Below are 27,826 nucleotides of genomic sequence, written 5' to 3' on the forward strand. Positions count from 1 at the left end.
AGTGCGTGTGTAAAAGCAGAAGGATATATATTTTAGTTCTGCTGAGCCAAATAAGACAGGTCAGGGTGAAGAAGTGACAGCCAAAGAAAAGCTTACCACAAAACGGAGAAGTTATGACAAATCAGACTATAAGGCAAAAAGAAAGTGCAGCTTTATGGTTTCATGGACAAAAGAATTTCTGTGGCTGCGATATGATGAGCTAAATAACCAGGGCTGCACATAAGTGGTCCGCAGGTGCGCATTCGCTGTCAAAATAAAAAACACGCACAAGGGTTAGGGTTAAATTTAAAAACTGTACTTTTGAGTTAAAATATATATTTATAATTTTAATAAATGACAAATTAAAAAGGCATGAACATTTTTTTTGTATCGAAAAAATATCGAACCGTGACACCAAAGTATCGAACCGAACCGTGAATTTTGTGTATTGTTGCACCCCTAATATATATATATATGTGTGTAATTTTAACAAGAACTTTATTGAACAATCAGTGAGTATACAACATACAAACAGATGAGGTATACAAGTGGAACATAAATATGAACAACCAGCGGTTAAAGAAAAAAAGAAAAAACCCTACACCGATAGAGTTGGGAAGCAGGTACCATGCTTGTTACATCAGCTAACAATACTAACTTCCACAACACTCACCAAGACAGTCGGAGGTTAGGTAAAACAGAGCAAATAAATTATTGAGAAATTATAAGAAAATACATTAGGCAGGAAAGGAAAAAGAATAACTGTGGAAGTTCAAATTCACTGGGCTACACGTGCTTTCTTTCTATAGCCTTTGAACCTTGAAAAATATAACCTCATCACAGTAACGCATAATTTTATTATGCATTACATCCAATACTGCTCATACATTTAGTGAGTAACTAGTCACAATAATGCGCACAGATACGATTTATAGATCAGTCAACACATTCCAGCACCTTTAGGCAACTGTTTTTGTGATTTGGTGCTGTAAATAAAACTGAAATCAAGTGAATTTTGACTTAACCTGTGCTGCTAGCTTTTAGCCTGCAAAGCTATCCATTAGCCTTCACTACTGCCTTACAAGTAAATGCTGCCCAAAGAGAGTCCTTCTTGTTGGTATAATAGCTACAATATTATCTATAATATCCATTGCTTGTTCCTAACTAGTTTTATGGCCTTTGTTGTAGAAGCACAGTTCCCACCTTGAAGCAGCCCTCTATAAACATGCATTTATGCAGCTGCGCTACAGTTTTTGCAATATTGCACCCCTAAATAAATCTTTACAGAACTTTGCCTTCACCAGAAACTACTGCCTAGCCCAGGCTGATGTTCTGTAGCTATGGAAACCAAGAATTCCAAAATCTTGTGATGTCATCACCTCGTTGTTATAAGACATTGTTATAAGACACTAAAGATCATAGTTCTCACACACAGCTCATTGCATCTTTGCAGAGTGAAGAGTGAAATCCTGAAACTAAATTAACCTAAATGTATCACACAATGTCAAAGTCTTGGCCAACTTATACTGCACCACGTCCTGTGGATCTGAATAACCCTCTAGGTAAGTCAAATGGGATTCATATGGTAATTATGCATGCTTCTGGGTTTTTATTTGAGGCAACTGAATTTGACTTAAACAAAATCATCTTTTGTTGATTTCAGGACACCAAACAGAGCCTTGCATCTCCACACTGGTGAAGATGACTCCAGATGGAAGAATAGAGGGAAGAAAGAGAAGGGACTTACCTGAAAGACTGGACAAATCCCCCAAAAAAAGCAAAAGCAGTGGAGGTCCAAAACCGGGTCCCAGCCACTTTGTTTCTGGGGAATCCAGTTTGAAATGTAAGTGATAAGACCTGTTTTAGCTGTGACATTATCTTGGCTATGTAGTTTATTTTGTGACTTTAACTGTGTACTTAACGGTCTTTAACTTTGTAGTTGGTTCATTTAGCCTTCTTTGTGTTGATTTTCAGTGTGCAGTTATTGCTTTAATGCACGATTGCCAGACCTTAGAAAGTCAGTAGAAAGCAGTTGACACAGAGTTGGACTGAAAATGCTTAAAGTCAAACTACTTTTTCCATTTTAGTTGGCCTTCTCATAGTGCCTTCAAGCGACTCTAGTATAATTAAGAGGAGCAACAAACGGAAGAGCACTAGTGACGAATCTGAGGGACCATCCAGCAAAAAAAGCAGGACAACGAGCCCAGAGGAGAGTCCCACCCAGGAACCCTCTGAAACATGTGACTCACCGAGGATATCCGGCACTGACAGAAAAGGTAAGATAATGGCAATATTTCTGAGCTGGATCACAAGATCCTTTAGAATTTGTCCTGGGGTTTGAGATTGGGTTTGATTCCTGTGGGACCAATCGACAATAAGAGACACTCTGGGCAGTAGTGACGTTACCTACCTACTAATCTGTTAAAATGTAGCTGCTATTTACCAATTAATAGAAATGTTATAGCAAAGCTCTATAGGACTGTGCCAGCTGTTTTCTGTGTAACAAGTCATAACCTGTATGTTTTTCCTGTGTGTCTGCAGAAGACTTCCTGGAAAAATATCAAGAGCTGGAGGTGCTGGGTCATGGAGGCTTTGCCACCGTGTTTTCTGGAATACGCATAAAAGACAGTTTTCCAGTATGGCTTCTTACATTTGCATTTCACAGATCTTCAGTTTATTCCTGTTTGTACTTCTCTAACCCAGAAAATGTCTTTAATGCAGGTGGCAATCAAACATGTTCAACAGCGCAGACTTGCGCGCACAACAATGGTAAGCGTCTTTTCTTATTCCAGCAGGTATTTATATTATTTCAGGCCTTCTCAGGCATCAAGCATAAGGCACGTATTTCCTCCGTGCATGAACCAGACTGGTCTCACAGTTGTGTGTGAAATCGTCAGGAAATATGGTCGAATTCTATGAACAGTGGGTCACCTTATTGTTTAAACTGACATGTTTCAGTGGAAAGAATGCTTTTTAAAGATCAGGTCATTTTGTGACTATTTCAAAACTGTCTGTACGCTGATAGCTACTTTTGTTGAAATTCTGAATACTGACCTGAAGTAACTTTCCTTCTGAAGGATTGGAATGGGAAAAGTACTGATGTTCCCCTGGAGGTGGCGCTACTGATACAAGTTGGGGCTGGACCACACGATACGGAAAGCAGTATAACCCCACTTCTACTTGACTGGTTTGATCTGGAAGATGAACTTATTATGGTTTTTGAGAAACCAGAAAATTGCATGGACTTAGACAATTACCTCAAAACTACAGATAAACCTCTGTCAGAGACACATGTTAAGGTAAGTGACGAGCATTTGGAGCTTACAGCAGTTTTTCATAGAGAATGTCCTGTGCTCCAAATATGGCTTCCTTTCTTTTAGGTCATAATGAAGCAACTAGTTGACGCAGCCATTACGATGGATAACAAGGGGGTTTTCCACCGAGATATTAAACCACACAACATTCTAATTGAAACATCTTCGGAGGAACCCCGAGTGCGATACATCGATTTTGGCTGTGGAGTCACGTTTACTCCGGGACAAAGGTTCAGGAGGAACGCAGGTATGTTTTCAGCCACAGCGTTGTGCTGTCATGAACTGTCTCCACATCATGTTCCCTCCCCATTAATTCTTCTTATCTTTGTGTTTTAGGAACCAGGATCTACTATAGTCCAGAGTGGTTCATGTACGGCTTCTGCTCTGCAGAATATACTACAGCCTGGCAGCTGGGTGTTGTGATGTACCAGCTGTTACACAACAAGTTACCATTTGACTGCGACTACAAGATCATCAACCAAAACCCACCGATTTTAGCTGACATTTCAAACAGTAAGATTTCTGCCAAAAGGGCTGTTGATATAAGAAAGGTGAAATAACTTTGTGGATAACTTTAACAAGAGTATTTCATTTCTGTAAAGAATGCAGGGATTTTTTGACGGGGTGTCTGAGGAAGCACTACAAGGACCGCTTCACCCTGGAGGATCTTCGGAATCACATGTGGCTCAAATGATTTCTGCGCACCATGAACTAAAAGGTTATGGAGCAAAAGCTCCAACACATCACAAGTCATCAACAAGTCACTTTTCAAATTTAGTAGCAATGTTGCAGTTGCTGTCACGTGGCTCTTTTTTGGTGTTTTCTTTTCCAATCCAGCAGCAAGCAGTCTGAGACCTCCATCTGACCTTCATCTAAATATAGTGTCAAGCGGCGGCTGTGTGAAGGCAAGAGAGGACCCAAATGCACAGCTCTAGACACACGGTGATGACCTCAAAGGCAGGTCTTTATTAACAGGAACGTAAGAAGCCATACAATAACTAACCTGGGAGCAACTAAAGCTGAGGCGCTGGGAAGACACGGTAAATGCACACAACCTAGAGGGACGACGCAACACAGAACAAAGGGACACTCTGACATAAATACACAGAAGGTAATGAGAGAAGTGGGAACACACGGGGAACACAGCTGAAGACAATTAGCGAGCAGGGAGGACACGAAACTGAAAATACTGACACCAAGATGTGGACCTTAAACACAACACAGTACACAGAGATGAGCACAGAGAGAGAGAGGCAGAGAAGAAGGATGAATATGGGGGGATGAGGAGAACACAGAACACAAAGGATGGGAACACGGTACCAGAACAAACACCACAATAAAAACATGGACACAGGGGGAATCCAAATACCAAACCAACCAATCCAATGAACATAAGGAACAAAATACAAAACTACAGGAAAACTAAGAACACTGGGTCAAAATGACCCAGGACCATGACATATAGGCTTTTGTAGGCTTGCTTTATGAAAAATGTCATTGATGAAAATGTAGTGTATATCTGTTCTTAACCTCTGTCTCTCTTCCACAGCATGTCTTTATCCTGTCTTCCTTCTCTCACCCCAACCGGTCGCAGCAGATGGCCGCCCCTCCCTGAGCCTGGTTCTGCCGGAGGTTTCTTCCTGTTAAAAGGGAGTTTTTCCTTCCCACTGTCGCCAAAGTGCTTGCTCAAAGGGGGTCATATGATTGTTGGGTTTTTCTCTGTATCTATGAAGCGCCTTGAGGCGACTTTTGTTGTGATTTGGCGCTATATAAATACAATTGAATTGAATTGGGCAGCACGGTGGCACGGTGGTTAGCACTGTTGCCGCACAGCAAGAAGGTCCTGAGTTCAATTCCAACATCAGGCCGGGGTCTTTCTGTGTGGAGTTTGCATGTTCTCCCCGTGTTTGCGTGGGTTCCCTCCGGGTACTCCGGCTTCCTCCCACCGTCCAAAGACATGCAGCTTGTGGGGATAGGTTAATTGGATAATCCAAATTGCCATTAGGTGTGAACGTGAGTGTGAATGGTTGTCTGTCCCTGTGTGTTGGCCCTGCGACAGACTGGCGACCTGTCCAGGGTGTACCCTGCCTCTCGCCCTATGACAGCTGGGATAGGCTCCAGCGCCCCCCGCGACCCTTGAATTGAATTGAATTGAAGTGAGGCCATGATGCATTTTATTGTAGCTCATCATCATCCGACCCTGCCCTGAAAGTAGCTGAAGAAATGTTGGCATACCGAAAGGTTTGCTTTGGGGGTACTATTTGGTGCCATTTTAAGTTAACAACTATTAAAAAAAAAAAAAAAGAGTCATATTTTGTGTGATTTTTTCATTACTGTTGTATATACTATATTAATGTTTGACCACATTTGGGAATCAGAGCAGAGAGAAGATGACAACAGGTGGCGCCATATTGCCAACTGACTAGTCTTCTTCATAAAATATGATACAAAAGCATGATTACAAATACAATAAATGCTTCTGGATGGCAAATGCTCTGTTCAGTACACACGTTTTACTTTGAACACATAGGTATGCAGCATGCACACAACATGCATTCATCCTTTTTGGTTGAGTCCATGGTGATGGCCTGTGTCTTTCCGAGTTCTCCTCAAACACTTTGGCTTCCCTCTACAATGTTAGGCCTCTTATTAACCTTTGTCATGTCATGCACACATTGCTCAAGAGCTGTTGCCATATTGGATGTGATAACCTGTAGCGATCACATCCAATAACTCATGTGTTGTTTACATACAAATGATCACTGCTTTTTTTTCACTGCTGTGCTGCTGGTTGCAGCAATCACCAGGGATAGAGAATCTTTTTTGTTGCCTTTCAGGTGATTTGGATAGAAGAGGAGCATCACATAAAAGGTAGTATCAGTTCTAAATTATTTGAAATCCAAGTATCTGTTTCAAACAATATTTGACTGTGAGGCTTGGTTACCGGTTGTTGCTGGTTCTCACTGGTTGTCACTAGTTGTTACCGCTTGCTGCTGGTGCAGCAGCACTGACAGCTAACATGGCGGTTAAATCGACACATTTTGCTGCACCCATTTTTAGTTTTAATTGTTTTATGTCAGCTTTTCAGCTCCACCTTCTCCACTTCTTCCACACTAAACTTTTTCTACAAGCTGCGTGAGCGCACACCAAAGGTAGGGGAGGTGCTCAGGTTCACTGTCATTGATCATAATCGATCGATAGTGAAAAGTCCCCGCTCAATGCTCAGCTCAAATGCACAAATATATACAATTATGAGATATTCATGAAGTATTTTTATTTTATTTTGCCATTTATATATGTTGGCACTAACAGTGCTCAAGACAATACTTATATACTGTCAATATGTGACATATTGAAATCGCGTTTGAATTTGCGCTTGTTTTTTGCTTTCACTTTGCAATCGCACGAACTGTGTATAGAGAGCGACAGCACTGATTGGTGAGTGATGATAATTTGTGCACCAATTCCTCTGACATCGTCTTATCAATCGTTAGCTTACTATGCAAACATGACAAGTGAAATCTCCTGCAGCTTAAACATGTGAGAGGTTGATCGCGCAGAGAATCGCTGAGCGTTATGTGAGTGCGCGTGTAAAAGCAGCAGGATATATATTTTAGTTCTGCTGAGCCAAATAAGACAGGTCAGGGTGAAGAAGTAACAGCCAAAGAAAAGCTTACCACAAAACGGAGAAGTTATGACAAATCAGACTATAAGGCAAAAAGAAAGTGCAGCTTTATGGTTTCATGGACAAAAGAATTTCTGTGGCTGCGATATGATGAGCTAAATAACCAGGGCTGCACATAAGTGGTCCGCAGGTGCGCATTCGCTGTCAAAATAAAAAACACGCACAAGGGTTAGGGTTAAATTTAAAAACTGTACTTTTGAGTTAAAATATATATTCATAATTTTAATAAATGACAAATTAAAAAGGCATGAACATTTTTTTTGTATCGAAAAAATATCGAACCGTGACACCAAAGTATCGAACCGAACCGTGAATTTTGTGTATTGTTGCACCCCTAATATATATATATATGTGTGTAATTTTAACAAGAACTTTATTGAACAATCAGTGAGTATACAACATACAAACAGATGAGGTATACAAGTGGAACATAAATATGAACAACCAGCGGTTAAAGAAAAAAAGAAAAAAAACCCCACACCGATAGAGTTGGGAAGCAGGTACCATGCTTGTTACATCAGCTAACAATACTAACTTCCACAACACTCACCAAGACAGTCGGAGGTTAGGTAAAACAGAGCAAATAAATTATTGAGAAATTATAAGAAAATACATTAGGCAGGAAAGGAAAAAGAATAACTGTGGAAGTTCAAATTCACTGGGCTACACGTGCTTTCTTTCTATAGCCTTTGAACCTTGAAAAATATAACCTCATCACAGTAACGCATAATTTTATTATGCATTACATCCAATACTGCTCATACATTTAGTGAGTAACTAGTCACAATAATGCGCACAGATACGATTTATAGATCAGTCAACACATTCCAGCACCTTTAGGCAACTGTTTTTGTGATTTGGTGCTGTAAATAAAACTGAAATCAAGTGAATTTTGACTTATGGAGTCACACAAACCACCTGCAACTCAACACCTCAAAGACTAAGGAACTGGTTGTGGACTTCGGGAGGTCTAGAGAAGGTCCACTGCCGGTTCAGATAGAGGGGGAGGAGGTGGTCAACAAGTACAAGTACCTCGGGCTGTGGGTGGACAATAAACTGGACTGGTCATGCAACACAGAGCACCTGTATAAAAAAGCCCAAAGCCGACTGTACTTCCTCAGGAGGCTGAGGTCTTTTAACATCTGCAGGAAGCTCCTGAGGATGTTTTACCAGTCGGTGGTTGCTGGAGTACTTTTCTATGCTGTGGTGTGCTGGGGGAGCAGCACAGCAAAGAAGGACTCATCCAGGCTGGAGAAACTGATCAGGAGGGCTAGCTCTGTGGTCGGCATGAAGCTGGACACTCTGGTGACAGTGGCAGAGAAAAGGACATTAAAGAAACTGATGGACATTATGGACAATGCTGGGCATCCTCTGCACACGGCCATAAACAACCAGAAGAGTCTGTTCAGTGACAGGTTGCTTCTCCCCAAGACAAGAACTAACAGACTTAAAAACTCCTTTGTCCCACACGCCATCAGACTGTTTAACTCCTCTCTGGAGGGGAGAGGGAGGGGAAACAGGAGGACAAAGGAGGGGGGAACAACTAAGCTGTAGTGCCTCTTCACCTCACTGTACAATACCTTGTGCAATACTTTTTGTAAATAGTCAACAGACTCAATACTTGAAATGTGCAATTCACTTGTATTTTTATTTTTTTATTCCTATTTATTCTATTTATCCCCTTTGTATATTTTATTTATATTTGTCTCTGTATTTATATATGTGTATGTGTGTATATATATATAACAGTTCTGTAACTGTAACTTTGGTCGTTGCTGTGCTTTTTTTGGAAGTCGAATTTCCCAGAGGAACCCACCCGAGGGATTAATAAAGTTCTATCTTATCTTATCTTATCTTATCTTATCTCTTAACCTGTGCTGCTAGCTTTTAGCCTGCAAAGCTATCCATTAGCCTTCACTACTGCCTTACAAGTAAATGCTGCCCAAAGAGAGTCCTTCTTGTTGGTATAATAGCTACAATATTATCTATAATATCCATTGCTTGTTCCTAACTAGTTTTATGGCCTTTGTTGTAGAAGCACAGTTCCCACCTTGAAGCAGCCCTCTATAAACATGCATTTATGCAGCTGCGCTACAGTTTTTGCAATATTGCACCCCTAAATAAATCTTTACAGAACTTTGCCTTCACCAGAAACTACTGCCTAGCCCAGGCTGATGTTCTGTAGCTATGGAAACCAAGAATTCCAAAATCTTGTGATGTCATCACCTCGTTGTTATAAGACATTGTTATAAGACACTAAAGATCATAGTTCTCACACACAGCTCATTGCATCTTTGCAGAGTGAAGAGTGAAATCCTGAAACTAAATTAACCTAAATGAATCACACAATGTCAAAGTCTTGGCCAACTTATACTGCACCACGTCCTGTGGATCTGAATAACCCTCTAGGTAAGTCAAATGGGATTCATATGGTAATTATGCATGCTTCTGGGTTTTTATTTGAGGCAACTGAATTTGACTTAAATCATCTTTTGTTGATTTCAGGACACCAAACAGAGCCTTGCATCTCCACACTGGTGAAGATGACTCCAGATGGAAGAATAGAGGGAAGAAAGAGAAGGGACTTACCTGAAAGACTGGACAAATCCCCCAAAAAAAGCAAAAGCAGTGGAGGTCCAAAACCGGGTCCCAGCCACTTTGTTTCTGGGGAATCCAGTTTGAAATGTAAGTGATAAGACCTGTTTTAGCTGTGACATTATCTTGGCTATGTAGTTTATTTTGTGACTTTAACTGTGTACTTAACGGTCTTTAACTTTGTAGTTGGTTCATTTAGCCTTCTTTGTGTTGATTTTCAGTGTGCAGTTATTGCTTTAATGCACGATTGCCAGACCTTAGAAAGTCAGTAGAAAGCAGTTGACACACAGAGTTGGACTGAAAATGCTTAAAGTCAAACTACTTTTTCCATTTTAGTTGGCCTTCTCATAGTGCCTTCAAGCGACTCTAGTATAATTAAGAGGAGCAACAAACGGAAGAGCACTAGTGACGAATCTGAGGGACCATCCAGCAAAAAAAGCAGGACAACGAGCCCAGAGGAGAGTCCCACCCAGGAACCCTCTGAAACATGTGACTCACCGAGGATATCCAGCACTGACAGAAAAGGTAAGATAATGGCAATATTTCTGAGCTGGATCACAAGATCCTTTAGAATTTGTCCTGGGGTTTGAGATTGGGTTTGATTCCTGTGGGACCAATCGACAATAAGAGACACTCTGGGCAGTAGTGACGTTACCTACCTACTAATCTGCTAAAATGTAGCTGCTATTTACCAATTAATAGAAATGTTATAGCAAAGCTCTATAGGACTGTGCCAGCTGTTTTCTGTGTAACAAGTCATAACCTGTATGTTTTTCCTGTGTGTCTGCAGAAGACTTCCTGGAAAAATATCAAGAGCTGGAGGTGCTGGGTCATGGAGGCTTTGCCACCGTGTTTTCTGGAATACGCATAAAAGACAGTTTTCCAGTATGGCTTCTTACATTTGCATTTCACAGATCTTCAGTTTATTCCTGTTTGTACTTCTCTAACCCAGAAAATGTCTTTAATGCAGGTGGCAATCAAACATGTTCAACAGCGCAGACTTGCGCGCACAACAATGGTAAGCGTCTTTTCTTATTCCAGCAGGTATTTATATTATTTCAGGCCTTCTCAGGCATCAAGCATAAGGCACGTATTTCCTCCGTGCATGAACCAGACTGGTCTCACAGTTGTGTGTGAAATCGTCAGGAAATATGGTCGAATTCTATGAACAGTGGGTCACCTTATTGTTTAAACTGACATGTTTCAGTGGAAAGAATGCTTTTTAAAGATCAGGTCATTTTGTGACTATTTCAAAACTGTCTGTACGCTGATAGCTACTTTTGTTGAAATTCTGAATACTGACCTGAAGTAACTTTCCTTCTGAAGGATTGGAATGGGAAAAGTACTGATGTTCCCCTGGAGGTGGCGCTACTGATACAAGTTGGGGCTGGACCACACGATACGGAAAGCAGTATAACCCCACTTCTACTTGACTGGTTTGATCTGGAAGATGAACTTATTATGGTTTTTGAGAAACCAGAAAATTGCATGGACTTAGACAATTACCTCAAAACTACAGATAAACCTCTGTCAGAGACACATGTTAAGGTAAGTGACGAGCATTTGGAGCTTACAGCAGTTTTTCATAGAGAATGTCCTGTGCTCCAAATATGGCTTCCTTTCTTTTAGGTCATAATGAAGCAACTAGTTGACGCAGCCATTACGATGGATAACAAGGGGGTTTTCCACCGAGATATTAAACCACACAACATTCTAATTGAAACATCTTCGGAGGAACCCCGAGTGCGATACATCGATTTTGGCTGTGGAGTCACGTTTACTCCGGGACAAAGGTTCAGGAGGAACGCAGGTATGTTTTCAGCCACAGCGTTGTGCTGTCATGAACTGTCTCCACATCATGTTCCCTCCCCATTAATTCTTCTTATCTTTGTGTTTTAGGAACCAGGATCTACTATAGTCCAGAGTGGTTCATGTACGGCTTCTGCTCTGCAGAATATACTACAGCCTGGCAGCTGGGTGTTGTGATGTACCAGCTGTTACACAACAAGTTACCATTTGACTGCGACTACAAGATCATCAACCAAAACCCACCGATTTTAGCTGACATTTCAAACAGTAAGATTTCTGCCAAAAGGGCTGTTGATATAAGAAAGGTGAAATAACTTTGTGGATAACTTTAACAAGAGTATTTCATTTCTGTAAAGAATGCAGGGATTTTTTGACGGGGTGTCTGAGGAAGCACTACAAGGACCGCTTCACCCTGGAGGATCTTCGGAATCACATGTGGCTCAAATGATTTCTGTGCACCATGAACTAAAAGGTTATGGAGCAATAGCTCCAACACATCACAAGTCATCAACAAGTCACTTTTCAAATTTAGTAGCAATGTTGCAGTTGCTGTCACGTGGCTCTTTTTTGGTGTTTTCTTTTCCAATCCAGCAGCAAGCAGTCTGAGACCTCCATCTGACCTTCATCTAAATATAGTGTCAAGTGGCAGCTGTGTAAAGGCAAGAGAGGACCCAAATGCACAGCTCTAGACACACGGTGATGACCTCAAAGGCAGGTCTTTATTAACAGGAACGTAAGAAGCCATACAATAACTAACCTGGGAGCAACTAAAGCTGAGGCGCTGGGAAGACACGGTAAATGCACACAACCTAGAGGGACGACGCAACACAGAACAAAGGGACACTCTGACATAAATACACAGAAGGTAATGAGAGAAGTGGGAACACACGGGGAACACAGCTGAAGACAATTAGCGAGCAGGGAGGACACGAAACTGAAAATACTGACACCAAGATGTGGACCTTAAACACAACACAGTACACAGAGATGAGCACAGAGAGAGAGAGGCAGAGAAGAAGGATGAATATGGGGGGATGAGGAGAACACAGAACACAAAGGATGGGAACACGGTACCAGAACAAACACCACAATAAAAACATGGACACAGGGGGAATCCAAATACCAAACCAACCAATCCAATGAACATAAGGAACAAAATACAAAACTACAGGAAAACTAAGAACACTGGGTCAAAATGACCCAGGACCATGACATATAGGCTTTTGTAGGCTTGCTTTATGAAAAATGTCATTGATGAAAATGTAGTGTATATCTGTTCTTAACCTCTGTCTCTCTTCCACAGCATGTCTTTATCCTGTCTTCCTTCTCTCACCCCAACCGGTCGCAGCAGATGGCCGCCCCTCCCTGAGCCTGGTTCTGCCGGAGGTTTCTTCCTGTTAAAAGGGAGTTTTTCCTTCCCACTGTCGCCAAAGTGCTTGCTCAAAGGGGGTCATATGATTGTTGGGTTTTTCTCTGTATCTATGAAGCGCCTTGAGGCGACTTTTGTTGTGATTTGGCGCTATATAAATACAATTGAATTGAATTGGGCAGCACGGTGGCACGGTGGTTAGCACTGTTGCCGCACAGCAAGAAGGTCCTGAGTTCAATTCCAACATCAGGCTGGGGTCTTTCTGTGTGGAGTTTGCATGTTCTCCCCGTGTTTGCGTGGGTTCCCTCCGGGTACTCCGGCTTCCTCCCACCATCCAAAGACATGCAGCTTGTGGGGATAGGTTAATTGGATAATCCAAATTGCCATTAGGTGTGAACGTGAGTGTGAATGGTTGTCTGTCCCTGTGTGTTGGCCCTGCGACAGACTGGCGACCTGTCCAGGGTGTACCCTGCCTCTCGCCCTATGACAGCTGGGATAGGCTCCAGCGCCCCCCGCGACCCTTGAATTGAAGTGAGGCCATGATGCATTTTATTGTAGCTCATCATCATCCGACCCTGCCCTGAAAGTAGCTGAAGAAATGTTGGCATACCGAAAGGTTTGCTTTGGGGGTACTATTTGGTGCCATTTTAAGTTAACAACTATTAAAAAAAAAAAAAAAGAGTCATATTTTGTGTGATTTTTTCATTACTGTTGTATATACTATATTAATGTTTGACCACATTTGGGAATCAGAGCAGAGAGAAGATGACAACAGGTGGCGCCATATTGCCAACTGACTAGTCTTCTTCATAAAATATGATACAAAAGCATGATTACAAATACAATAAATGCTTCTGGATGGCAAATGCTCTGTTCAGTACACACGTTTTACTTTGAACACATAGGTATGCAGCATGCACACAACATGCATTCATCCTTTTTGGTTGAGTCCATGGTGATGGCCTGTGTCTTTCCGAGTTCTCCTCAAACACTTTGGCTTCCCTCTACAATGTTAGGCCTCTTATTAACCTTTGTCATGTCATGCACACATTGCTCAAGAGCTGTTGCCATATTGGATGTGATAACCTGTAGCGATCACATCCAATAACTCATGTGTTGTTTACATACAAATGATCACTGCTTTTTTTTTCACTGCTGTGCTGCTGGTTGCAGCAATCACCAGGGATAGAGAATCTTTTTTGTTGCCTTTCAGGTGATTTGGATAGAAGAGGAGCATCACATAAATGGTAGTATCAGTTCTAAATTATTTGAAATCCAAGTATCTGTTTCAAACAATATTTGACTGTGAGGCTTGGTTACCGGTTGTTGCTGGTTCTCACTGGTTGTCACTAGTTGTTACCGCTTGCTGCTGGTGCAGCAGCACTGACAGCTAACATGGCGGTTAAATCGACACATTTTGCTGCAGCCATTTTTAGTTTTAATTGTTTTATGTCAGCTTTTCAGCTCCACCTTCTCCACTTCTTCCACACTAAACTTTTTCTACAAGCTGCGTGAGCGCACACCAAAGGTAGGGGAGGTGCTCAGGTTCACTGTCATTGATCATAATCGATCGATAGTGAAAAGTCCCCGCTCAATGCTCAGCTCAAATGCACAAATATATACAATTATGAGATATTCATGAAGTATTTTTATTTTATTTTGCCATTTATATATGTTGGCACTAACAGTGCTCAAGACAATACTTATATACTGTCAATATGTGACATATTGAAATCGCGTTTGAATTTGCGCTTGTTTTTTGCTTTCACTTTGCAATCGCACGAACTGTGTATAGAGAGCGACAGCACTGATTGGTGAGTGATGATAATTTGTGCACCAATTCCTCTGACATCGTCTTATCAATCGTTAGCTTACTATGCAAACATGACAAGTGAAATCTCCCGCAGCTTAAACATGTGAGAGGTTGATCGCGCAGAGAATCGCTGAGCGTTATGTGAGTGCGTGTGTAAAAGCAGCAGGATATATATTTTAGTTCTGCTGAGCCAAATAAGACAGGTCAGGGTGAAGAAGTGACAGCCAAAGAAAAGCTTACCATAAAACGGAGAAGTTATGACAAATCAGACTATAAGGCAAAAAAGAAAGTGCAGCTTTATGGTTTCATGGACAAAAGAATTTCTGTGGCTGCGATATGATGAGCTAAATAACCAGGGCTGCACATAAGTGGTCCGCAGGTGCGCATTCGCTGTCAAAATAAAAAACACGCACAAGGGTTAGGGTTAAATTTAAAAACTGTACTTTTGAGTTAAAATATATATTTATAATTTTAATAAATGACAAATTAAAAAGGCATGAACATTTTTTTTGTATCGAAAAAATATCGAACCGTGACACCAAAGTATCGAACCGAACCGTGAATTTTGTGTATTGTTGCACCCCTAATATATATATATATGTGTGTAATTTTAACAAGAACTTTATTGAACAATCAGTGAGTATACAACATACAAACAGATGAGGTATACAAGTGGAACATAAATATGAACAACCAGCGGTTAAAGAAAAAAAGAAAAAAACCCCACACCGATAGAGTTGGGAAGCAGGTACCATGCTTGTTACATCAGCTAACAATACTAACTTCCACAACACTCACCAAGACAGTCGGAGGTTAGGTAAAACAGAGCAAATAAATTATTGAGAAATTATAAGAAAATACATTAGGCAGGAAAGGAAAAAGAATAACTGTGGAAGTTCAAATTCACTGGGCTACACGTGCTTTCTTTCTATAGCCTTTGAACCTTGAAAAATATAACCTCATCACAGTAACGCATAATTTTATTATGCATTACATCCAATACTGCTCATACATTTAGTGAGTAACTAGTCACAATAATGCGCACAGATACGATTTATAGATCAGTCAACACATTCCAGCACCTTTAGGCAACTGTTTTTGTGATTTGGTGCTGTAAATAAAACTGAAATCAAGTGAATTTTGACTTAACCTGTGCTGCTAGCTTTTAGCCTGCAAAGCTATCCGTTAGCCTTCACTACTGCCTTACAAGTAAATGCTGCCCAAAGAGAGTCCTTCTTGTTGGTATAATAGCTACAATATTATCTATAATATCCATTGCTTGTTCCTAACTAGTTTTATGGCCTTTGTTGTAGAAGCACAGTTCCCACCTTGAAGCAGCCCTCTATAAACATGCATTTATGCAGCTGCGCTACAGTTTTTGCAATATTGCACCCCTAAATAAATCTTTACAGAACTTTGCCTTCACCAGAAACTACTGCCTAGCCCAGGCTGATGTTCTGTAGCTATGGAAACCAAGAATTCCAAAATCTTGTGATGTCATCACCTCGTTGTTATAAGACATTGTTATAAGACACTAAAGATCATAGTTCTCACACACAGCTCATTGCATCTTTGCAGAGTGAAGAGTGAAATCCTGAAACTAAATTAACCTAAATGAATCACACAATGTCAAAGTCTTGGCCAACTTATACTGCACCACGTCCTGTGGATCTGAATAACCCTCTAGGTAAGTCAAATGGGATTCATATGGTAATTATGCATGCTTCTGGGTTTTTATTTGAGGCAACTGAATTTGACTTAAACAAAATCATCTTTTGTTGATTTCAGGACACCAAACAGAGCCTTGCATCTCCACACTGGTGAAGATGACTCCAGATGGAAGAATAGAGGGAAGAAAGAGAAGGGACTTACCTGAAAGACTGGACAAATCCCCCAAAAAAAGCAAAAGCAGTGGAGGTCCAAAACCGGGTCCCAGCCACTTTGTTTCTGGGGAATCCAGTTTGAAATGTAAGTGATAAGACCTGTTTTAGCTGTGACATTATCTTGGCTATGTAGTTTATTTTGTGACTTTAACTGTGTACTTAACGGTCTTTAACTTTGTAGTTGGTTCATTTAGCCTTCTTTGTGTTGATTTTCAGTGTGCAGTTATTGCTTTAATGCACGATTGCCAGACCTTAGAAAGTCAGTAGAAAGCAGGTGACACAGAGTTGGACTGAAAATGCTTAAAGTCAAACTACTTTTTCCATTTTAGTTGGCCTTCTCATAGTGCCTTCAAGCGACTCTAGTATAATTAAGAGGAGCAACAAACGGAAGAGCACTAGTGACGAATCTGAGGGACCATCCAGCAAAAAAAGCAGGACAACGAGCCCAGAGGAGAGTCCCACCCAGGAACCCTCTGAAACATGTGACTCACCGAGGATATCCGGCACTGACAGAAAAGGTAAGATAATGGCAATATTTCTGAGCTGGATCACAAGATCCTTTAGAATTTGTCCTGGGGTTTGAGATTGGGTTTGATTCCTGTGGGACCAATCGACAATAAGAGACACTCTGGGCAGTAGTGACGTTACCTACCTACTAATCTGCTAAAATGTAGCTGCTATTTACCAATTAATAGAAATGTTATAGCAAAGCTCTATAGGACTGTGCCAGCTGTTTTCTGTGTAACAAGTCATAACCTGTATGTTTTTCCTGTGTGTCTGCAGAAGACTTCCTGGAAAAATATCAAGAGCTGGAGGTGCTGGGTCATGGAGGCTTTGCCACCGTGTTTTCTGGAATACGCATAAAAGACAGTTTTCCAGTATGGCTTCTTACATTTGCATTTCACAGATCTTCAGTTTATTCCTGTTTGTACTTCTCTAACCCAGAAAATGTCTTTAATGCAGGTGGCAATCAAACATGTTCAACAGCGCAGACTTGCGCGCACAACAATGGTAAGCGTCTTTTCTTATTCCAGCAGGTATTTATTAGGGCTGCCACGATTTGTCGACTAGTCACGATTACGTCGACTATCAAAATCGTCGACGACTGATTTAATAGTCGACGCGTCGTTTGAAGCTTTGTAAGATCACAAAAGACGCAGGAGTAAGTGGCAGGATTTAAGAGTGTAATAACGGACTGAAACAGAAGATGGCAGCATTGCATGTACAAGGATGTCAGCTACCGTTAAACCCCGAAGAAGAAGAAGAAGCAGCTGTGTCCCAGAATTCATAGCGCGGCCCAGCGCAGTTTCCAACAATGGCGGCAGCTAGTTAGTTTTAATGTTACTCTTATTATTCTTTCTGGGTCACAAAATAAACGTTTAACATATTTTCAGGCGGGAATGTAGCTGTGTAAACCTCAAATATCTGCTCAGTTTATCAGGACACCACATATTTTCAAAAGCGCTCCGACGTTTTCGGAGACATCTGTTACCCACTAGCTCGTTAGCGAGCCGGGGGCTAGGCTCACTAGCGCCGTGAGAACACCGGACTCCCCGCAAATCGTTTTCAAACCCACCGCCGTCTTTCGCTACTCAGGTTAAATATATATAAGTCACTTAGATAACTTAAAATGTTATTGTTTGGCTTTTTTTAGTATTTTATTTGTTCCTGAGTAAATCAGTTTGTCTGAGATTAAAGTTATAGTTTTTACACAGCTGAATAAACATCAAGCAGACAACTGATTATCAGAAGTGTGAGATGCTCCAGAATATACTCCAGTGTCCTGTTATATTTTAGATAGCAAGGAGTTTATTAAACTTCACCGAAACAATCTGCAAATTTCATTAAAATGTAATAAACTATCATCTTGTCTTTATTTTTAGTTAGCACAGACCTTAAACACTTAAAGCTGTAAGCTAATGATAGTTATATAAGAGCAGATACTGCTGGTGCAATAAGCTGTAGTTTTACGTCCAATGGATGATCTGATTAGTCGACTAATCGCAAAAATAATCGGTGACTAGTCGACTATCAAAATGATCGTTTGTGGCAGCCCTAGTATTTATATTATTTCAGGCCTTCTCAGGCATCAAGCATAAGGCACGTATTTCCTCCGTGCATGAACCAGACTGGTCTCACAGTTGTGTGTGAAATCGTCAGGAAATATGGTCGAATTCTATGAACAGTGGGTCACCTTATTGTTTAAACTGACATGTTTCAGTGGAAAGAATGCTTTTTAAAGATCAGGTCATTTTGTGACTATTTCAAAACTGTCTGTACGCTGATAGCTACTTTTGTTGAAATTCTGAATACTGACCTGAAGTAACTTTCCTTCTGAAGGATTGGAATGGGAAAAGTACTGATGTTCCCCTGGAGGTGGCGCTACTGATACAAGTTGGGGCTGGACCACACGATACGGAAAGCAGTATAACCCCACTTCTACTTGACTGGTTTGATCTGGAAGATGAGCTTATTATGGTTTTTGAGAAACCAGAAAATTGCATGGACTTAGACAATTACCTCAAAACTACAGATAAACCTCTGTCAGAGACACATGTTAAGGTAAGTGACGAGCATTTGGAGCTTACAGCAGTTTTTCATAGAGAATGTCCTGTGCTCCAAATATGGCTTCCTTTCTTTTAGGTCATAATGAAGCAACTAGTTGACGCAGCCATTACGATGGATAACAAGGGGGTTTTCCACCGAGATATTAAACCACACAACATTCTAATTGAAACATCTTCGGAGGAACCCCGAGTGCGATACATCGATTTTGGCTGTGGAGTCACGTTTACTCCGGGACAAAGGTTCAGGAGGAACGCAGGTATGTTTTCAGCCACAGCGTTGTGCTGTCATGAACTGTCTCCACATCATGTTCCCTCCCCATTAATTCTTCTTATCTTTGTGTTTTAGGAACCAGGATCTACAATAGTCCAGAGTGGTTCATGTACGGCTTCTGCTCTGCAGAATATACTACAGCCTGGCAGCTGGGTGTTGTGATGTACCAGCTGTTACACAACAAGTTACCATTTGACTGCGACTACAAGATCATCAACCAAAACCCACCGATTTTAGCTGACATTTCAAACAGTAAGATTTCTGCCAAAAGGGCTGTTGATATAAGAAAGGTGAAATAACTTTGTGGATAACTTTAACAAGAGTATTTCATTTCTGTAAAGAATGCAGGGATTTTTTGACGGGGTGTCTGAGGAAGCACTACAAGGACCGCTTCACCCTGGAGGATCTTCGGAATCACATGTGGCTCAAATGATTTCTGCGCACCATGAACTAAAAGGTTATGGAGCAAAAGCTCCAACACATCACAAGTCATCAACAAGTCACTTTTCAAATTTAGTAGCAATGTTGCAGTTGCTGTCACGTGGCTCTTTTTTGGTGTTTTCTTTTCCAATCCAGCAGCAAGCAGTCTGAGACCTCCATCTGACCTTCATCTAAATATAGTGTCAAGCGGCGGCTGTGTGAAGGCAAGAGAGGACCCAAATGCACAGCTCTAGACACACGGTGATGACCTCAAAGGCAGGTCTTTATTAACAGGAACGTAAGAAGCCATACAATAACTAACCTGGGAGCAACTAAAGCTGAGGCGCTGGGAAGACACGGTAAATGCACACAACCTAGAGGGACGACGCAACACAGAACAAAGGGACACTCTGACATAAATACACAGAAGGTAATGAGAGAAGTGGGAACACACGGGGAACACAGCTGAAGACAATTAGCGAGCAGGGAGGACACGAAACTGAAAATACTGACACCAAGATGTGGACCTTAAACACAACACAGTACACAGAGATGAGCACAGAGAGAGAGAGGCAGAGAAGAAGGATGAATATGGGGGGATGAGGAGAACACAGAACACAAAGGATGGGAACACGGTACCAGAACAAACACCACAATAAAAACATGGACACAGGGGGAATCCAAATACCAAACCAACCAATCCAATGGACATAAGGAACAAAATACAAAACTACAGGAAAACTAAGAACACTGGGTCAAAATGACCCAGGACCATGACATATAGGCTTTTGTAGGCTTGCTTTATGAAAAATGTCATTGATGAAAATGTAGTGTATATCTGTTATTAACCTCTGTCTCTCTTCCACAGCATGTCTTTATCCTGTCTTCCTTCTCTCACCCCAACCGGTCGCAGCAGATGGCCGCCCCTCCCTGAGCCTGGTTCTGCCGGAGGTTTCTTCCTGTTAAAAGGGAGTTTTTCCTTCCCACTGTCGCCAAAGTGCTTGCTCAAAGGGGGTCATATGATTGTTGGGTTTTTCTCTGTATCTATGAAGTGCCTTGAGGCGACTTTTGTTGTGATTTGGCGCTATATAAATACAATTGAATTGAATTGAATTGGGCAGCACGGTGGCACAGTGGTTAGCACTGTTGCCGCACAGCAAGAAGGTCCTGAGTTCAATTCCAACATCAGGCTGGGGTCTTTCTGTGTGGAGTTTGCATGTTCTCCCCGTGTTTGCGTGGGTTCCCTCCGGGTACTCCGGCTTCCTCCCACCGTCCAAAGACATGCAGCTTGTGGGGATAGGTTAATTGGATAATCCAAATTGCCATTAGGTGTGAATGTGAGTGCGAATGGTTGTCTGTCCCTGTGTGTTGGCCCTGCGACAGACTGGCGACCTGTCCAGGGTGTACCCCGCCTCTCGCCCTATGACAGCTGGGATAGGCTCCAGCGCCCCCCGCGACCCTTGAATTGAATTGAATTGAAGTGAGGCCATGATGCATTTTATTGTAGCTCATCATCATCCGACCCTGCCCTGAAAATAGCTGAAGAAATGTTGGCATACCGAAAGGTTTGCTTTGGGGGTACTATTTGGTGCCATTTTAAGTTAAAAACTATTAAAAAAAAAAAAAAAGAGTCATATTTTGTGTGATTTTTTCATTACTGTTGTTGTCCCAAGAAGCAAGATGGCGCCTGTGTTTGGCTGTGCCGCTGCCTCCGTCCGTGTGTTTGTTTACTTCATATGTTATGCAAGTGTTCTTGCTACAGCTTTGTCCGATGTCATCTCCCTTCGGATTTATGATCGCCATGCGTTACTGCCGATCAAATCTGCTATGGATAACTTTCAGAGTCAACGATACGACGTTGTTTTCCCACCGCCGCTTGAGCGCGACGCAGCACCCGGTTCACCTCCACTCTTGCCGGTCAGCTCAATTTTGCTTCAGAGGCCTCGTCGGAGGAAGCGGGGGAAGAGAGCCGGCTTTGTTGTCCTGCTCCGTCGTCTTCAGAAAGAGGCAGATCTTCGGGGGCTTTATTCCTGGGCTGCTAGCGGTAAGATCCGCCTGAGACTTGTCGGAGCTGGATTAATCCCCACAACCCACTGTGTTTGAACTGAGCCCTTAGCCCTATATGTGCCTTTAAATGAGCACATTGCCCCAGAAACCTTTGTTTCTCCAAGTACTTGTGTATAAAAAACTATATATTAATGTTTGACCACATTTGGGAATCAGAGCAGAGAGAAGATGACAACAGGTGGCGCCATATTGCCAACTGACTAGTCTTCTTCATAAAATATGATACAAAAGCATGATTACAAATACAATAAATGCTTCTGGATGGCAAATGCTCTGTTCAGTACACACGTTTTACTTTGAACACATAGGTATGCAGCATGCACACAACATGCATTCATCCTTTTTGGTTGAGTCCATGGTGATGGCCTGTGTCTTTCCGAGTTCTCCTCAAACACTTTGGCTTCCCTCTACAATGTTAGGCCTCTTATTAACCTTTGTCATGTCATGCACACATTGCTCAAGAGCTGTTGCCATATTGGATGTGATAACCTGTAGCGATCACATCCAATAACTCATGTGTTGTTTACATACAAATGATCACTGCTTTTTTTTCACTGCTGTGCTGCTGGTTGCAGCAATCACCAGGGATAGAGAATCTTTTTTGTTGCCTTTCAGGTGATTTGGATAGAAGAGGAGCATCACATAAAAGGTAGTATCAGTTCTAAATTATTTGAAATCCAAGTATCTGTTTCAAACAATATTTGACTGTGAGGCTTGGTTACCGGTTGTTGCTGGTTCTCACTGGTTGTCACTAGTTGTTACCGCTTGCTGCTGGTGCAGCAGCACTGACAGCTAACATGGCGGTTAAATCGACACATTTTGCTGCACCCATTTTTAGTTTTAATTGTTTTATGTCAGCTTTTCAGCTCCACCTTCTCCACTTCTTCCACACTAAACTTTTTCTACAAGCTGCGTGAGCGCACACCAAAGGTAGGGGAGGTGCTCAGGTTCACTGTCATTGATCATAATCGATCGATAGTGAAAAGTCCCCGCTCAATGCTCAGCTCAAATGCACAAATATATACAATTATGAGATATTCATGAAGTATTTTTATTTTATTTTGCCATTTATATATGTTGGCACTAACAGTGCTCAAGACAATACTTATATACTGTCAATATGTGACATATTGAAATCGCGTTTGAATTTGCGCTTGTTTTTTGCTTTCACTTTGCAATCGCACGAACTGTGTATAGAGAGCGACAGCACTGATTGGTGAGTGATGATAATTTGTGCACCAATTCCTCTGACATCGTCTTATCAATCGTTAGCTTACTATGCAAACATGACAAGTGAAATCTCCTGCAGCTTAAACATGTGAGAGGTTGATCGCGCAGAGAATCGCTGAGCGTTATGTGAGTGCGTGTGTAAAAGCAGCAGGATATATATTTTAGTTCTGCTGAGCCAAATAAGACAGGTCAGGGTGAAGAAGTGACAGCCAAAGAAAAGCTTACCATAAAACGGAGAAGTTATGACAAATCAGACTATAAGGCAAAAAGAAAGTGCAGCTTTATGGTTTCATGGACAAAAGAATTTCTGTGGCTGCGATATGATGAGCTAAATAACCAGGGCTGCACATAAGTGGTCCGCAGGTGCGCATTCGCTGTCAAAATAAAAAACACGCACAAGGGTTAGGGTTAAATTTAAAAACTGTACTTTTGAGTTAAAATATATATTTATAATTTTAATAAATGACAAATTAAAAAGGCATGAACATTTTTTTTGTATCGAAAAAATATCGAACCGTGACACCAAAGTATCGAACCGAACCGTGAATTTTGTGTATTGTTGCACCCCTAATATATATATATATGTGTGTAATTTTAACAAGAACTTTATTGAACAATCAGTGAGTATACAACATACAAACAGATGAGGTATACAAGTGGAACATAAATATGAACAACCAGCGGTTAAAGAAAAAAAGAAAAAAAAACCCACACCGATAGAGTTGGGAAGCAGGTACCATGCTTGTTACATCAGCTAACAATACTAACTTCCACAACACTCACCAAGACAGTCGGAGGTTAGGTAAAACAGAGCAAATAAATTATTGAGAAATTATAAGAAAATACATTAGGCAGGAAAGGAAAAAGAATAACTGTGGAAGTTCAAATTCACTGGGCTACACGTGCTTTCTTTCTATAGCCTTTGAACCTTGAAAAATATAACCTCATCACAGTAACGCATAATTTTATTATGCATTACATCCAATACTGCTCATACATTTAGTGAGTAACTAGTCACAATAATGCGCACAGATACGATTTATAGATCAGTCAACACATTCCAGCACCTTTAGGCAACTGTTTTTGTGATTTGGTGCTGTAAATAAAACTGAAATCAAGTGAATTTTGACTTAACCTGTGCTGCTAGCTTTTAGCCTGCAAAGCTATCCATTAGCCTTCACTACTGCCTTACAAGTAAATGCTGCCCAAAGAGAGTCCTTCTTGTTGGTATAATAGCTACAATATTATCTATAATATCCATTGCTTGTTCCTAACTAGTTTTATGGCCTTTGTTGTAGAAGCACAGTTCCCACCTTGAAGCAGCCCTCTATAAACATGCATTTATGCAGCTGCGCTACAGTTTTTGCAATATTGCACCCCTAAATAAATCTTTACAGAACTTTGCCTTCACCAGAAACTACTGCCTAGCCCAGGCTGATGTTCTGTAGCTATGGAAACCAAGAATTCCAAAATCTTGTGATGTCATCACCTCGTTGTTATAAGACATTGTTATAAGACACTAAAGATCATAGTTCTCACACACAGCTCATTGCATCTTTGCAGAGTGAAGAGTGAAATCCTGAAACTAAATTAACCTAAATGTATCACACAATGTCAAAGTCTTGGCCAACTTATACTGCACCACGTCCTGTGGATCTGAATAACCCTCTAGGTAAGTCAAATGGGATTCATATGGTAATTATGCATGCTTCTGGGTTTTTATTTGAGGCAACTGAATTTGACTTAAACAAAATCATCTTTTGTTGATTTCAGGACACCAAACAGAGCCTTGCATCTCCACACTGGTGAAGATGACTCCAGATGGAAGAATAGAGGGAAGAAAGAGAAGGGACTTACCTGAAAGACTGGACAAATCCCCCAAAAAAAGCAAAAGCAGTGGAGGTCCAAAACCGGGTCCCAGCCACTTTGTTTCTGGGGAATCCAGTTTGAAATGTAAGTGATAAGACCTGTTTTAGCTGTGACATTATCTTGGCTATGTAGTTTATTTTGTGACTTTAACTGTGTACTTAACGGTCTTTAACTTTGTAGTTGGTTCATTTAGCCTTCTTTGTGTTGATTTTCAGTGTGCAGTTATTGCTTTAATGCACGATTGCCAGACCTTAGAAAGTCAGTAGAAAGCAGGTGACACAGAGTTGGACTGAAAATGCTTAAAGTCAAACTACTTTTTCCATTTTAGTTGGCCTTCTCATAGTGCCTTCAAGCGACTCTAGTATAATTAAGAGGAGCAACAAACGGAAGAGCACTAGTGACAAATCTGAGGGACCATCCAGCAAAAAAAGCAGGACAACGAGCCCAGAGGAGAGTCCCACCCAGGAACCCTCTGAAACATGTGACTCACCGAGGATATCCGGCACTGACAGAAAAGGTAAGATAATGGCAATATTTCTGAGCTGGATCACAAGATCCTTTAGAATTTGTCCTGGGGTTTGAGATTGGGTTTGATTCCTGTGGGACCAATCGACAATAAGAGACACTCTGGGCAGTAGTGACGTTACCTACCTACTAATCTGCTAAAATGTAGCTGCTATTTACCAATTAATAGAAATGTTATAGCAAAGCTCTATAGGACTGTGCCAGCTGTTTTCTGTGTAACAAGTCATAACCTGTATGTTTTTCCTGTGTGTCTGCAGAAGACTTCCTGGAAAAATATCAAGAGCTGGAGGTGCTGGGTCATGGAGGCTTTGCCACCGTGTTTTCTGGAATACGCATAAAAGACAGTTTTCCAGTATGGCTTCTTACATTTGCATTTCACAGATCTTCAGTTTATTCCTGTTTGTACTTCTCTAACCCAGAAAATGTCTTTAATGCAGGTGGCAATCAAACATGTTCAACAGCGCAGACTTGCGCGCACAACAATGGTAAGCGTCTTTTCTTATTCCAGCAGGTATTTATATTATTTCAGGCCTTCTCAGGCATCAAGCATAAGGCACGTATTTCCTCCGTGCATGAACCAGACTGGTCTCACAGTTGTGTGTGAAATCGTCAGGAAATATGGTCGAATTCTATGAACAGTGGGTCACCTTATTGTTTAAACTGACATGTTTCAGTGGAAAGAATGCTTTTTAAAGATCAGGTCATTTTGTGACTATTTCAAAACTGTCTGTACGCTGATAGCTACTTTTGTTGAAATTCTGAATACTGACCTGAAGTAACTTTCCTTCTGAAGGATTGGAATGGGAAAAGTACTGATGTTCCCCTGGAGGTGGCGCTACTGATACAAGTTGGGGCTGGACCACACGATACGGAAAGCAGTATAACCCCACTTCTACTTGACTGGTTTGATCTGGAAGATGAGCTTATTATGGTTTTTGAGAAACCAGAAAATTGCATGGACTTAGACAATTACCTCAAAACTACAGATAAACCTCTGTCAGAGACACATGTTAAGGTAAGTGACGAGCATTTGGAGCTTACAGCAGTTTTTCATAGAGAATGTCCTGTGCTCCAAATATGGCTTCCTTTCTTTTAGGTCATAATGAAGCAACTAGTTGACGCAGCCATTACGATGGATAACAAGGGGGTTTTCCACCGAGATATTAAACCACACAACATTCTAATTGAAACATCTTCGGAGGAACCCCGAGTGCGATACATCGATTTTGGCTGTGGAGTCACGTTTACTCCGGGACAAAGGTTCAGGAGGAACGCAGGTATGTTTTCAGCCACAGCGTTGTGCTGTCATGAACTGTCTCCACATCATGTTCCCTCCCCATTAATTCTTCTTATCTTTGTGTTTTAGGAACCAGGATCTACAATAGTCCAGAGTGGTTCATGTACGGCTTCTGCTCTGCAGAATATACTACAGCCTGGCAGCTGGGTGTTGTGATGTACCAGCTGTTACACAACAAGTTACCATTTGACTGCGACTACAAGATCATCAACCAAAACCCACCGATTTTAGCTGACATTTCAAACAGTAAGATTTCTGCCAAAAGGGCTGTTGATATAAGAAAGGTGAAATAACTTTGTGGATAACTTTAACAAGAGTATTTCATTTCTGTAAAGAATGCAGGGATTTTTTGACGGGGTGTCTGAGGAAGCACTACAAGGACCGCTTCACCCTGGAGGATCTTCGGAATCACATGTGGCTCAAATGATTTCTGCGCACCATGAACTAAAAGGTTATGGAGCAAAAGCTCCAACACATCACAAGTCATCAACAAGTCACTTTTCAAATTTAGTAGCAATGTTGCAGTTGCTGTCACGTGGCTCTTTTTTGGTGTTTTCTTTTCCAATCCAGCAGCAAGCAGTCTGAGACCTCCATCTGACCTTCATCTAAATATAGTGTCAAGCGGCGGCTGTGTGAAGGCAAGAGAGGACCCAAATGCACAGCTCTAGACACACGGTGATGACCTCAAAGGCAGGTCTTTATTAACAGGAACATAAGAAGCCATACAATAACTAACCTGGGAGCAACTAAAGCTGAGGCGCTGGGAAGACACGGTAAATGCACACAACCTAGAGGGACGACGCAACACAGAACAAAGGGACACTCTGACATAAATACACAGAAGGTAATGAGGGAAGTGGGAACACACGGGGAACACAGCTGAAGACAATTAGCGAGCAGGGAGGACACGAAACTGAAAATACTGACACCAAGATGTGGACCTTAAACACAACACAGTACACAGAGATGAGCACAGAGAGAGAGAGGCAGAGAAGAAGGATGAATATGGGGGGATGAGGAGAACACAGAACACAAAGGATGGGAACACGGTACCAGAACAAACACCACAATAAAAACATGGACACAGGGGGAATCCAAATACCAAACCAACCAATCCAATGGACATAAGGAAC

At 41.4% G+C, this 27,826-nt stretch overlaps 4 protein-coding genes across 6 annotated transcripts; all 4 read left to right on the plus strand.

The window, feature by feature from the left end:
• The first annotated feature begins 586 nt into the window (after window positions 1–586).
• On the plus strand, window positions 587–4,679 carry LOC309692411 (serine/threonine-protein kinase pim-2-like). Its single transcript, XM_082510863.1, has 9 exons — window positions 587–1,541; window positions 1,643–1,822; window positions 2,067–2,255; window positions 2,521–2,615; window positions 2,701–2,748; window positions 3,057–3,278; window positions 3,360–3,540; window positions 3,630–3,806; window positions 3,896–4,679. The coding sequence occupies exons 1-9, from the start codon at window positions 1,469–1,471 to the stop codon at window positions 3,985–3,987; spliced, it is 1,257 nt and encodes a 418-aa protein (XP_082366989.1). The 5' UTR covers window positions 587–1,468; the 3' UTR covers window positions 3,988–4,679.
• Window positions 4,249–12,522, plus strand: LOC309692418 (serine/threonine-protein kinase pim-2-like). Its single transcript, XM_082510869.1, has 11 exons — window positions 4,249–4,333; window positions 4,843–6,164; window positions 9,279–9,387; window positions 9,484–9,663; window positions 9,910–10,098; window positions 10,364–10,458; window positions 10,544–10,591; window positions 10,900–11,121; window positions 11,203–11,383; window positions 11,473–11,649; window positions 11,739–12,522. The coding sequence occupies exons 3-11, from the start codon at window positions 9,315–9,317 to the stop codon at window positions 11,828–11,830; spliced, it is 1,257 nt and encodes a 418-aa protein (XP_082366995.1). The 5' UTR covers window positions 4,249–4,333; window positions 4,843–6,164; window positions 9,279–9,314; the 3' UTR covers window positions 11,831–12,522.
• On the plus strand, window positions 11,886–20,410 carry LOC309692413 (serine/threonine-protein kinase pim-2-like). The gene is made up of 11 exons (XM_082510865.1): window positions 11,886–12,176; window positions 12,686–13,998; window positions 16,143–16,251; window positions 16,353–16,532; window positions 16,777–16,965; window positions 17,231–17,325; window positions 17,411–17,458; window positions 18,788–19,009; window positions 19,091–19,271; window positions 19,361–19,537; window positions 19,627–20,410. The coding sequence occupies exons 3-11, from the start codon at window positions 16,179–16,181 to the stop codon at window positions 19,716–19,718; spliced, it is 1,257 nt and encodes a 418-aa protein (XP_082366991.1). The 5' UTR covers window positions 11,886–12,176; window positions 12,686–13,998; window positions 16,143–16,178; the 3' UTR covers window positions 19,719–20,410.
• LOC309692410 (serine/threonine-protein kinase pim-2-like) lies at window positions 19,980–27,812 on the plus strand. 3 transcript variants are annotated; one of them, XM_082510860.1, is made up of 12 exons: window positions 19,980–20,064; window positions 21,548–21,749; window positions 22,388–22,421; window positions 24,566–24,674; window positions 24,776–24,955; window positions 25,200–25,388; window positions 25,654–25,748; window positions 25,834–25,881; window positions 26,190–26,411; window positions 26,493–26,673; window positions 26,763–26,939; window positions 27,029–27,812. In XM_082510860.1, the coding sequence occupies exons 4-12, from the start codon at window positions 24,602–24,604 to the stop codon at window positions 27,118–27,120; spliced, it is 1,257 nt and encodes a 418-aa protein (XP_082366986.1). In that variant the 5' UTR covers window positions 19,980–20,064; window positions 21,548–21,749; window positions 22,388–22,421; window positions 24,566–24,601; the 3' UTR covers window positions 27,121–27,812. The 3 variants fall into 3 exon arrangements, with proteins under 3 accessions (XP_082366986.1, XP_082366988.1, XP_082366987.1); XM_082510862.1 differs by lacking the exons at window positions 19,980–20,064; window positions 21,548–21,749 and having other exon boundaries at window positions 21,906–22,421; window positions 22,631–24,674; XM_082510861.1 differs by lacking the exons at window positions 19,980–20,064; window positions 21,548–21,749; window positions 22,388–22,421 and having other exon boundaries at window positions 22,468–24,674.
• Window positions 27,813–27,826: the final 14 nt, after the last annotated feature.

This window comes from Aulonocara stuartgranti (assembly GCF_965226115.1).
Source record: "Aulonocara stuartgranti genome assembly, chromosome: 17".
Taxonomy (NCBI): domain Eukaryota; kingdom Metazoa; phylum Chordata; class Actinopteri; order Cichliformes; family Cichlidae; genus Aulonocara; species Aulonocara stuartgranti.